Source organism: Hordeum vulgare, chromosome 2H (assembly GCF_904849725.1).
Source record: "Hordeum vulgare subsp. vulgare chromosome 2H, MorexV3_pseudomolecules_assembly, whole genome shotgun sequence".
Taxonomy (NCBI): Eukaryota; Viridiplantae; Streptophyta; class Magnoliopsida; order Poales; family Poaceae; genus Hordeum; species Hordeum vulgare.
The window spans coordinates 627,330,973-627,343,038 of NC_058519.1; the positions used below are offsets into that span (position 1 = coordinate 627,330,973).

At 45.5% G+C, this 12,066-nt stretch overlaps 2 protein-coding genes across 4 annotated transcripts; one reads left to right on the forward strand and one right to left on the reverse strand.

Annotated features, from left to right (window-relative positions):
- Positions 1-1,550: 1,550 nt before the first annotated feature.
- LOC123428038 (molybdate transporter 2) lies at positions 1,551-3,111 on the forward strand. The gene has a single exon (XM_045112198.1). The coding sequence runs from the start codon at positions 1,681-1,683 to the stop codon at positions 3,007-3,009; it is 1,329 nt and encodes a 442-aa protein (XP_044968133.1). The 5' UTR covers positions 1,551-1,680; the 3' UTR covers positions 3,010-3,111.
- A 400-nt stretch (positions 3,112-3,511) lies between these two features.
- On the reverse strand, positions 3,512-11,187 carry LOC123428037 (pollen-specific leucine-rich repeat extensin-like protein 2). Of its 3 annotated transcripts, none has more exons than XM_045112195.1 (14): positions 10,828-11,187; positions 10,115-10,157; positions 9,265-9,519; positions 9,089-9,181; positions 8,143-8,477; positions 7,925-8,074; positions 7,644-7,838; positions 6,685-6,759; positions 6,494-6,560; positions 6,210-6,422; positions 5,281-6,043; positions 5,111-5,167; positions 4,602-4,670; positions 3,512-4,045 (listed from the first exon to the last, which is right to left on the reverse strand). In XM_045112195.1, the coding sequence occupies exons 1-14, from the start codon at positions 11,170-11,172 to the stop codon at positions 4,003-4,005; spliced, it is 2,703 nt and encodes a 900-aa protein (XP_044968130.1). In that variant the 5' UTR covers positions 11,173-11,187; the 3' UTR covers positions 3,512-4,002. The 3 variants fall into 3 exon arrangements, with proteins under 3 accessions (XP_044968130.1, XP_044968129.1, XP_044968132.1); XM_045112194.1 differs by having other exon boundaries at positions 6,147-6,422; XM_045112197.1 differs by lacking the exons at positions 9,089-9,181; positions 9,265-9,519 and having other exon boundaries at positions 6,147-6,422.
- Positions 11,188-12,066: the final 879 nt, after the last annotated feature.

Genomic DNA, 12,066 nt, shown 5'->3' on the forward strand with positions numbered 1-12,066 from the left:
GGATGTGCAGCTAGCCACGCAACTTCAAAAGTCCTTGCGTATACGTGCGACGGAAGGATATTCTCATTTCGATCCTAGCACCACCAGCATATAAAGCACTAGTAGCCTCCTGTCTATTTTTCGCTCGTGTTCTCGCCAGAATTTTGGAACACTATTAATTCTGAATCTGTTTCGTCCCTACATCGCCCCAAAGGTCAAACAGAACACCCTTGCTGGCCCCGATTTTATTCATGGCGCGCTTATGTTGTTGTTCTTTTAAGGGCGGATGCTATATATATTAAGTATAAATAGTATGGAAATTGCTAATGGAGCTCGAGTTGTATGGATCCCTAAATTTAAAATTTCAACAATTACATTTTAGGTTTTACAAAATACTGGAAAACTACACGCATACATACGGATATATACTACTTGTCTGAAAAGTTTTATGGCTATATACTTTCTTCTGAGCTACACAAAAATTAGCACACACCATTTTTGTAAATGTATTCTTCTGAGCATACGGATGTATCACGTATTTTTAGCACATGTATGCTCATTATGAAATTACCTGATTTTTTACAGCGCACACCAAAACGTATTTTGCATGAAATTTTACACACAAAGTATACATCTATAATTACCTGTGTATATGTTTTCAGATTTTTCTAAAACTTTAAAATTTTATTTTTAAAGAAATAATAATTTCAGACTACATGGAGCCCGCTAACAAACCCTTGCAAAAAAATGCATTTACAAAAATAAATAAATAATGAATTATTGAAAGTAACAAAGTCTTCTACCTTCTACACTGACTGAGGCCGTGAACAAAGCTCGTTGACCCTTTTGGAAGTTCATCTTAACATAGCCAACTTGTTATGGTCAAAAAGTCGTATGTGTAGATAGAAGACATCAATAAACCCAACATGTGGAAACACCTTGATAAAATCCATTCATGCTAAAAACCTTGACTTAGATTAGGACTCAAATTAAACAAAACTTTCCCATCGGCAGCCAAGGATTTATTGGTACATCCATGGATTCCCCTCCCTGTCACTCCTACAACAGGTGGCAGGAAGGGAATTTCGATGCCTTCCCTCCAGCTAGTAATTTAGGTTAAGAGTTTTAGTCCACGCAGGTGCGACGTTTAGAAGGATAGTTTCGTTTCGTTTGTTTTCAGGCTTTCATCCTTCTCAAGTTCGTCCATATGAATATAGTCGACGAATTTTTCACGTAGATTCATGTCGTCTCATTGTGACACAGAGGTTAGACTTTCTTGTCGTGTGTACACACGACAAGATTATGTGTTTGTTGATTCAGATATATTCAAGGATTCAATGATGATTGCGGCTTCAGAACTCTAGTCTTATGGACACGTGATGAAAATTATTGTCTGTCATCGACAAATTCGATCCTGACAAAGTTCATCTAGATAAAGAAAATATCCATTCATGCGAAAAAAATCCAATGCCTCCAAACCCGACGTGTCCTCCCAATATCTGACAAAGTTGCGTTTAGAAACAGGAAGGGTTCACTGGGTATATGTACACCACGCACGTCGCCATCGTGCTCAACAACAATCGGAATCCGGATGGCATCACCATCTATAATCACTGCAAATCTCGCACGCCACCTACCCATTTCTATACTCAGTTCAGCTCCCACCCACAGCAATAGGACTCTGCTGTCGTGCAGCCAGCCATGGCATCCTCCGCCGGCGACCCGCTGCTCCCGGGCGAGCCGCACCGGCGGAGTTTCCTGCCGCCGTCCATCCGGCTCAAGACGTCCGTCTGGTCGGAGCTGGGCGGCGCGGTGGGGGACCTGGGCACCTACATCCCCATCGTGCTGGCGCTGTCGCTGGCCTCCCACCTCGACCTCGGCACCACGCTCATCTTCACCGCGCTCTACAACTTCGCCAGCGGCGTGCTCTTCGGGATCCCCATGCCCGTCCAGCCCATGAAGTCCATCGCCGCCGTCGCGCTCTCCTCGGCGCACCTCACCGTCCCGCAGATCATGGGCGCGGGGATCGCCGTCGCCGCCATCCTCCTCTTCCTCGGCGCCACGGGGCTCATGACCCGCCTCTACCGCGTGCTCCCGCTCCCCGTCGTCCGCGGCGTGCAGCTCTCCCAGGGCCTCTCCTTCGCCTTCACCGCCGTCAAGTACATCCGCTACGACCAGGACTTCTCCCGCTCCTCATCCGCCTCCACCTCCGTGGAGCGCCCCCTGCTGGGGCTCGACGGGCTGCTGCTCGCGCTCGCCGCGCTGCTCTTCATCCTCCTCGCCACCGGCGCCGGGGACGACGAAGACGCGGCCCGGCGCCGCCCCTGCAGCCGCGTCCCGGCGGCGCTGATCGTGTTCGCGGTGGGGCTGGTGCTCTGCTTCGCGCGTGACCCGTCCATCTTCCGCGGCCTCCGCTTCGGGCCGGCGCCGCTGGGGCTGGTGAGGATAACATGGGACGACTTCAAGATCGGGTTCTGGCAGGCGGCCGTGCCGCAGCTCCCGCTGTCGGTGCTCAACTCGGTGATCGCCGTGTGCAAGCTGTCGTCGGACCTGTTCCCGGATCGTGCCGAGCTCTCGCCGGCCCGGGTGTCCATCAGCGTGGGGCTGATGAACCTGGTGGGCTGCTGGTTCGGCGCCATGCCGTGCTGCCACGGCGCAGGCGGGCTGGCGGGGCAGTACCGGTTCGGCGGCCGGAGCGGGGCGTCCGTGGTGTTCCTGGCCATGGGCAAGCTGGTGCTGGGGCTGGTGTTCGGCAACTCGTTCGTGACGATCCTGGGGGAGTTCCCCATCGGCATCCTGGGCGTGATGCTGCTCTTCTCGGGCGTGGAGCTGGCCATGGCGTCGCGCGACATGGGGAGCAAGGAGGAGTCGTTCGTGATGCTCGTGTGCGCCGGGGTGTCGCTTACCGGCTCCAGCGCCGCGCTGGGGTTCATCGCCGGCGTCGTGCTGCACCTGCTGCTGCGCCTCAGGGAGATCGACTCCGGGGAGCTTGTCCGCCGGCTGAGAGTCCGGCGGACTGTAAGCTACTGAATTGAATGCTCCCTGCGTTGCGTCCATTTTATCTGTATATGTAGGAAAATATCACATCTGTACTGATTTCTCAGGCAATATACCCTGCTGTGGTAGGAAAAATTGACTGCACAAACAGGTGACTGTCATCATGCTGAGACACATGGTCCATCTCTAACGGAACAAGAATGGATGGTATCAGTGATGAGGCAGTTGGAAATGTCTGGCCTTGTGTGTGCTCGGATACTGAAGTAGCATTCCTCAGCAGGTTTGCACATCAGCATCATTCATCTACAGTATCATCCAACTACTGACCCGCCTAGTAATTAAGGACAAAACATAATTCAATAGAAATATTCACGACATCATGGTGCAACCAATCTGCCTTTTCCTCATCCATTTGAAGCCACGACAACGTGCATGTCCAGCACAACACCTCAAATATATTTTCCCTGATTTACAGTCTGCTTTCTAACTCGTCAACAGTAAACCAAGGTAGAAAAAATATAATGGGATGCTTTAGTTACTGCAACTGAATGCTGAATAAATTCCAGCATGTCCATATGATAAGATAAATTACATGTGGAGGCCTGCAACACATTTTCCAGACCTAATTATGATTCAGGGATAGGCTAGTGCATATAACCATACAAAATTACATCGCAGCATGTCACGACGAAACTCGACCAGTCTCCTTGCATACTAATAATACATGACCTTAAGAGAAAATACAAGTAATAAAATAGTTAAAAGGGACGCTAGCGCTACAAATTATGAAGTCTGCTGCTTGTACAAGACATTACATATCCTAATATTGGCAAACCGGACATATCTTCCGCTGGGCACCATGCATCATCCTTCAAACAACATCCATCACGTGAGCCGTCGAGTCGTCTTCTTTGTTGGAAGCTAGATCCAGCATCTTGTTTCGTGGGCGTGCAAATGCTGTTTCTTCATCGGAAGGACAAAGGGCAAGCACCCCTAGGTGAAACAAACAAAACCAGCTAGTTTCTTCTACCTCCTCTTGACCGGAGTTCTGGATCTCGACCGCTTCTTCCTGCAATGATTAGACATAGTTTAACAGATGGAGTGTGATTACAGTGCAGGTGCTGTAGCGCACACAGGGCTCCACAATAACACGGGTACGCATTCCTGAAAAGGTCTAGGATGAAGCATGGATGGAATGCCGACCCTGCAATTGCACTCCGCAACAAAATACAATTCAGAAAGTTCTAGACTTGATAACCTCATGGAGGCCTTAATGCTTGTTCTAATTTCTCAAGTTACAATTCAACAAAGTTCCAGGTGAAACTATTTTCAAATTTCTCAAGTTGACACAACACAAGACACTATGGCAAACTGCGCAAATTTAGGATTTAATCAGAGGTATCTTACAAAATCCAAAACACAATTTTTCATGACACCACCCTTTTTATCCTGAACATCCTTAATATGTCCTCTTTTTTGGCCCTGTTGTACTAATCCATTTCCCAGAAATCAACTACAGCAAGTTTGAATAGATAACAACTTGAATCTATAAATTGCTGAAAATTCACACCAAAATATCACCTGGAACAATGTAATGACAAATAAAGTACCAATTAAGCGCTTACCTTTCAGCAGATGAATAAGGTGAATGCCTGCGGTGAGAATGCTTGCTAGGTGGAGACCGCGAAACTCGTCTAGAGATGAAACATAATACTAAATGGGTAAGTTTAAGGATAAGTAATATATGAACCTGATGTTTCTTCACTCAGAGGAGTCCTGCTCAGTGCTTATTCATATCAAATTGACAAAGAATAGAAGTAAACAGGTCCTACACTACTCAGTTTTGAGGCACTTGCTTACAAAGAGCATTGTATGAAGAGATGTACTGCAACACAGTTCTATACTAAACATAACATCAAAATCCCACTGATGTTTCAGAGCCACCTTATCATAAACGCCCTACCCCTTCATGGTGAGAAATGAAATTGGTGTCTATAGCATGATTCTGATCATTCATGATCAGCATAACTACCAATGTCAACCTTACAATAGTTATGTGAACATGTTCGAGCTACCTAGCAAAAAATTCCCACTATTAACATGTATTACAGAGAATGGAGGAATATTGATATACCTGCTCCTAGATTTTGGAGGTGACGGAGACATGCTGTTTTTACGAGAATGACTCTTTCTGCAGTATAAATTGGAGTAATGGATTAATCAATACACAAGAGAAAGGGCAACTCATAAACTGAGACAGGCTAAACATCAAAATGTAAGAATAATGTTAGCCTGACACACTACCTCCTTTTTGCATTATCAGAAGGCTCGTCGCTTGAAATACTTCCTCGAACACGTGAAGAACTCTCATTTCTAGTACGGCTTCTCCCATTTGGTGACCGTGACCTTCTACTGCTGTGGCTAGCTGAGCTCTTGGTAATTTGCCTTGATCTATCGTCATTCCCATCTTTTGCTATGTCTCTTCTATCAGCAGAATCCCTCTTTCTCTCACTTGCATCCTTTGGAAGGTCCTTTCGATCTCTTTTTGCATCATCCCATCTATCCAATCCATGTTTTGCATACCTGTCAGAACCCTTTTCCTCTTTGTAGGTACCTTTTTTATCAGTATTTTCAGGCATGCTATGCTTGTCACCATCTCTAAACTTATCAGTTCTAGAAGGCTCAGAGTCTATTCCATTGACAACCTTCGGCTCTTTAAGATCTTTCTCGTGACTTTTCCTTTCAAAATGCCTGTGAGTGCTCTCCGCATTATTATTATTATTTTCAGTATGATGGACGGAAGAGGTTTTCCCATTCTGGAAATCCACCTCTGCATGACCATGTGCCTTCTCATTTGTTTTATGAATCACACCAATTGGCTGAATAGAAGTTTTGGCTTCTCCATTCTGTGTGTCATGAATACTTGGCTCTCGTTCAGATTCTGCAGTTGGCCTACTCTGAGATCTTTCATCACTGGATTTATGATCATCTCCTGATGAAACACTTTGGAGTGAAGCAATACTTCCGTTACTATTATTGTGCAGTGCGCCATCAATGTTCTTCTCACCTAAATGTGATTATGTATCAATCAAAGTTAATAATAAGCTCTTCTTTATTTAGAAAATAAATTCTGGGAAACCAAGTCCTCTTTGTGTTTTTCATGAACTTACTTTCTTTAGGAAGTGCTGCACCAACTTTAATTTCAGATGATAAATTTGAAATTAAACCCTTACCATCACCGTCACCATCATCATCCTCGTCATCTGAATCATAACTAGCAAGACCAAGAAGAGCACCTTTAGGAGAACTTAACCCAATACCATCAGAACGACCAGTAGAGCTAACACTGTTTGGCTTAGCAGGGACTACAACTTTAGCTGTGGTCTTGACTTTTGATTCTCCCAGACCAAGCTCCTTTGAGCTAGAGACACCAGTGGTCTCATTTGCTGCAACAGAGAGGTGATAATCAGCAACGTAAGTTACCTATTTACATTAAGTTTTAGTATAATTCACTCACGTTCAGCTGATAAATTATCTTCATTCATAACTTTGGTTGCGATCTCATTAAAAAGATCATCAGTAACCTGGAAACGAAAACAGTACAAAAGTAAGAAATGACAATCTTGCTGTATTTCTTAGAACAGAAGTACATGTTCTGCTAAACCTGGAAATGAAATAAGTAAATAACCTCCAATGCAATAAACAAACCTTTAGAAGGACTTCTGTCAACACACGTTTAATTTCCTTGTTGATAGCTGCCGTCCGTGCCGCTTCGACTTCATCCTGCAAATGATTCAAGTCCAGTACATCGATTTGAATGAGGGTCATGTTAATATCCAAGTCGAATATCAACAGGAACAAACAGAATTAACTTTTCAGTAACTAGCATCCAAAGTTTCCATCGGATCCAAAAGAAGCGAACATGTGTACAGATGAAAAAAGACAATGCTCTGGAAAACTGATTATATGAACTAGGAGATTTGTCAGTACAGTAATACAGTATGATAAGCTGTTGAACCGGTATGGGCCCAAGCCCATCTGTATATGTCTCTTAGGGCCCAAGCCCATGTGGAGGTGCTGATCTAGAAGAGGAGCACCCAGTCCACCCCGATTCGCCAAGCCGCCACACACACATGAGAGAGGAGCGACACACACACGGCCAGGACTGGGTACGGCTCTCCCCTCGATTCAACACAAGCAAGCTTAAGTCTCAAGTGCTTCACCGACAAATCAAATCTGGAAAAAGTTGACACATACCGTGCCATTTCTCTCATCATCATGAAACCACTGTTCTTAAGAAATTACTTTGTACTAAAGCTGCGACAATTAATTTGGATCGGAGGGAGTATATACAAAAGTAGGTAAATTATTTAGTTTTTCAAAGCCGCTAACCTCCACTCACTCTAACAGTCCCAACCTTTCCATCATGAATTCATGATTTAATTAGTTCACTTTGATTTACAAAAGTTGTCCAAAACTCATTATGCATTGAAAGTCCTCCACAATACTAATTAGCTTTAAACCCGTTAACTTGGACATGGTACTACACTACTACTCGCACTGAAATAAATCATTAGGGGCAGATTTTTGCATGCAAGTGAATCACATTAGGGCAGATTAATAGCATAATATATATTGCACTACAGATTAAAAATAAAGAAGAGCACCTCATCAGCTTCATCAGCTACGATTGATTTTGCTGAACCAATGCTTCTACTATCATTTTGGTCAGCTCTTTTTGGTGGTTCTGCAGCATCTTCAGATTCCATGGAATCATAATTTGTCGAACGCTGCACTGAAGCACTCACTGGGGTGGACTTTTTCTTTAGAAGCTCTTCTCGAAGCCAGTTAGGTACTGGAGGCTGGTACATAATCGAGCACAAGAATCAGTTAACATTAAACGGCTATGATGATAAGCAAGTGAAATGAATGGAACCACAAAACCTACTTTCTTTGACCGTTCTGCAACATTGAAAAGAGTGTTTGCATCTGTAGGGAATGCTTCAGTTACACTACCAACACCAAATGCTGCAGGTGGAACATAGTTCGAACCAGAGAGTGCTCCAAAGAGTGGTCCACCATGCAAAGAAGGATCCATCTGTGTAACAGAATAAAAATAAGTACCACTGTATCAATGACGCAAGAAATTATAACAGAGTACTAAACCTGTGATGCTTGTGGTGGTACTGGGGCTGGATGAAAATATCCAACTGTAGCAGATGGACCCCATGATTGAGTTGATGTTGGAACTGTGCCATGTTCAGACACTGCTGTTGGAGCAGTAGATCTGATATTTATTGTCTCATGTACTGCCATGTCAGGAGCTTTTCTGTCATTGAACTCCAAGGGTTGGTCACTGGGATCAGCCATAATCCTATAAGACGGTACACCATGCCCAGGCACACCAGGAGGCCCGCGAGGAAATCCATCTTGAACTGATGAGGCACTCAGAGATGGCTGAGCTCGTGGGCTTGGATATTGAAGCATAGCATTCCCATTACCTGTTATTACATGGCATAGTCAGAATCTACCAATATGATACCCTGAGCAGAATACGTATCAGCATCAACCATATATATAGTTATATACAGTGACCCGCCTAGTAATTAAGGGTGAAAAACATGAGTGTTTGCAAGAGACACAAAAATTCCACCTCTTCAAAGTGAAAAGTACAATGGATAAACTACATGTCACAGGAATTAAGAACAAGCTAGAAAAGCTACATATGTTACACCATTTGTGTTGTAATTTCGGTAACACCAAAAACGTGATGTAATCCAAGTCATTGGTAAAGAAAATCACAAGCATCATAGTGCATGGCTGCATGCAACTAATAATTTGGATCGGCAACTGCCTTTTTCTGCTCCACTTGAGGCCAACGCAATTGTGACATCCAATGATTGCCTCAAAATATAACAGAAATGATGTATAAACAGCTAAGGTAGCTACACTATCAGAAGATAGATGAAGTGATATACCCCCTCTGTTCTAAAATAAGTGATGCTTTAGACTTTTCAGTCTTTCTGCAATTGAACTGAATACATATCCAGCAGGATGCACCTAATTCTGACTCAGGCCACACAAGCAAATTAAATTGCCAAGCAAGGCATACCTTGAGCAGAAGAATAATTATAAGGTACCTCCTGCTCATAGGTGGATGGAAATGGACCAAAATTCTTCGGTGGTGGCGCCATTGGACCTCTATCTGCAATATCATCTTCAGATCTGTTCTGAAACTTACATATCCATCTGTAACATATAATGAGCAAGAGTAACAAGACATGTTACCTTGCAAATAGTTTGTTTCCCTTTGTTGACCTGACATTTGAAACATCAACTGGTCGCTACTTGATTGTGGAATTGGTGGGTGTAAAGGTTCTGTCGGCAGACCAGCTGGTTGCTGATACTGATCATTGTGGCCATAATGGTGAACTTCTGTTCTACTTGGAATGGCATGCTGCTGAATCTGGTGGTTCTCTGTAACAGATTTAGCAGAAGCCCATTCCTTTGCCTTTGTGGCCCAATCGTCCTCATTGGCAAGCCCTTCGAGTTTATTTATTTTTTAGAAATTCAATCGTCACAACAAACTAGCCATTTATTATTATAAGTGATTTTTCTGCTCCAATGAGCCTTTTTAAAGTTGGATGTCGAACTAAAATTTCATTATAAGTCGTTTAACTAACAAGGTAACTAGGCAATGCATTTGTTACATCACAAAACAAGAATCACGGCACAACTTGAGAAGGACTGGTTGTTTACAGAAGTATTGAGTCAAAGATCAGAAGCAAGGGCTACGTACGAAGGCACATGCATTAATAGTAACAGGCAAAAGAAAAACAGTGTAACCAACCAATCAACCAACCCAAATAACAGTGACGCACAGGATAAATAATTGAATAAACGTAATTTGAAACTTGAGTTGCATTTGCATGCACAGTTCATAGTTATTTGACAAACATCCGTATTCACAGGGTAAGATTTTTTTTATACAAATATTGCATTACAATACCCACATATCATAATGATGCTCCACATCAGTATCAACACAAGCTATGGAAGTCTAGTTTGGATTACTTCACCATATTCTTTGCCTGTAAAATTATACATAATAACATAGGCTTGGATGATATTGACAAACCTGGGTATCCATGGTTTTGGGCCCAAGAATGATTCGGCCATGCCTACAAAACAAGAAATGTCGAATTGTCAAGTCACAAAACATCATGTCCAACGGAAGAACATAACAAATAAGCAACTGAAACAATAAGCCAAGGGTAGTATTGCATCCATATTATGGCTTAAAACTTGAAGCAAACAAAACATGACACCATTTGGCACAACATTTGATGCCAGTGAAGAAACCTCACTCGAAACCAGGATAACTAAATCATAAGATTGCTGTGAGAGACGAGTTGTACAGAGCGGAGGAGATAGTGTTTAGCTATTTCGTGAAGCCATGAGCGATTTCCGGAGAAAATTTATAGAATGAAGCCCACAAGTTACATCGATGGTAACAAAATTTGCCAAAACAATTCCTCGCCAATCGCCTATCAGCAAGACATCAACTAAGCTACAGATTGCACAATGTCACAAAACCACCCCCTTATATAACTCACCCTCATTCCGACATGATACCAATATCCGACTACACCAAGCACAAGCCTCGATAAATCGAGTGGAATCACAGAGCTAATATAAGTTTATACTAACATGCTTCCCCTAAACCCTAGGACCAACAACGGGCCTACGCTCCGAATCCTAACAAAAAATCAGCTACAGATCTCCTTCCTGATGGTTTACCGATCACCAATCTTCTGTCACAGAGACGGAAACCAGGTGACGCGGACATACCTGTCCCGGAGGCGGAGGCGGGTAGCTCTGCGGCGGGGGCTGGGCTGCGGCGTGGTGGGGAGGCCAGGGGTTCCCTGGCGCGGGGGGCGGCGGCTGCATCTGCTGCTGCATCGGCGGGGGAGGGGCCTGGTACGCGTACTGCGGCGGCGGGGGGCGGTGCTGGTGCTGGAGGTCGGGGGGCGGATGGCCCCACTGGTGGTGCTGGGGAGGGTACGGGTGGTTGGGGTGGGGCGGATGGTACGGCGGCGCGGGGCTAGGGTACCAGTGGGAGGGGGGAGGGGGCTGCGGCGGCGGCGCGTCGCCGGAGCCGTCGAAGCGGCGCTGCTGGTGGTGGTACGCGTCCATGGAGGCGGGGCGGAGAGGAAGGGGGGGCTGGACGGACGGGTGTTTGTCCTGGTCTCTCGTCGGGTCCGGGGGGTGGTCGCGTTTTTGTTTTGGGACGTGACGAGGCCGGATTGGCGCGGGACTGGAGGATGGGCTGGATCCGCGTGGTCTGCCAGGCAGGCCGTGCAAAATCGGCCCAGGTGTCGCCCAAGGCACAATCCCTGTCGCCGGAAGCCCACAGGGCTAGACCAAATCCTACGCTTACAAAGAAAAGCCTACGCAAAAAAAAAAAGGACTACTCCCCTCTCATGTTAGGGTTTCTTTTCCTCTCGGGCGGCGACGGTGATCGCCTCAACCGTAGAGAATCACTACCCTGCAATATTTTCCGTCCGTAAACGGCGAGGCCCCGGGATTTCGCCCGGGGGTCGAGGAGTTGACTCGAGAACCATCCCCCGCGGAATCCTTTTATTGGGCAAGAGATCTCATGCACGGGAATGCTTCTGGTTCGGGGTCAGTGCCGACCGAGCTAGAGGCGATGATGGCAAGGCTTGGACTAACAGAGGAGGACCTGCAAGATGTTATCATTAATGATCAGGAACTGCTAGAGGAAGGGAGGAGGTGGTGTGGGGAACGTCGCATGGGAAACAAAAATTTTCCTACGCGCACGAAGACCTATCATGGTGATGTCCATCTACGAGAGGGGATGAGTGATCTACGTACCCTTGTAGATCGTACAGCAGAAGCGTTAGAGAACGCGGTTGATGTAGTGGAACGTCCTCACGTCCCTCGATCCGCCCCGCGAACAATCCCGCGATCAGTCCCACGATCTAGTACCGAACGGACGGCACCTCCGCGTTCAGCACACGTACAACTCGACGATGATCTCGGCCTTCTTGATCCAGCAAGAGAGACGGA

What these genes read in the sequence shown, in the direction of transcription:
- LOC123428038 (XM_045112198.1), top strand. Translation starts at nt 1,681, where the DNA reads ATGGCATCCTCCGCCGGCGACCCGCTGCTCCCGGGCGAGCCGCACCGG.
- LOC123428037 (XM_045112194.1), bottom strand. Translation starts at nt 11,172, where the DNA reads ATGGACGCGTACCACCACCAGCAGCGCCGCTTCGACGGCTCCGGCGAC. An exon ending in AGATAATTTATCAGCTGAAC is followed by an intron (nt 6,423 to 6,493) that starts GTGAGTGAATTA and finishes TCTCTGTTGCAG; the next exon opens with CAAATGAGACCACTGGTGTC. An exon ending in TGCAGCACTTCCTAAAGAAA is followed by an intron (nt 6,044 to 6,146) that starts GTAAGTTCATGA and finishes AATCACATTTAG; the next exon opens with GTGAGAAGAACATTGATGGC.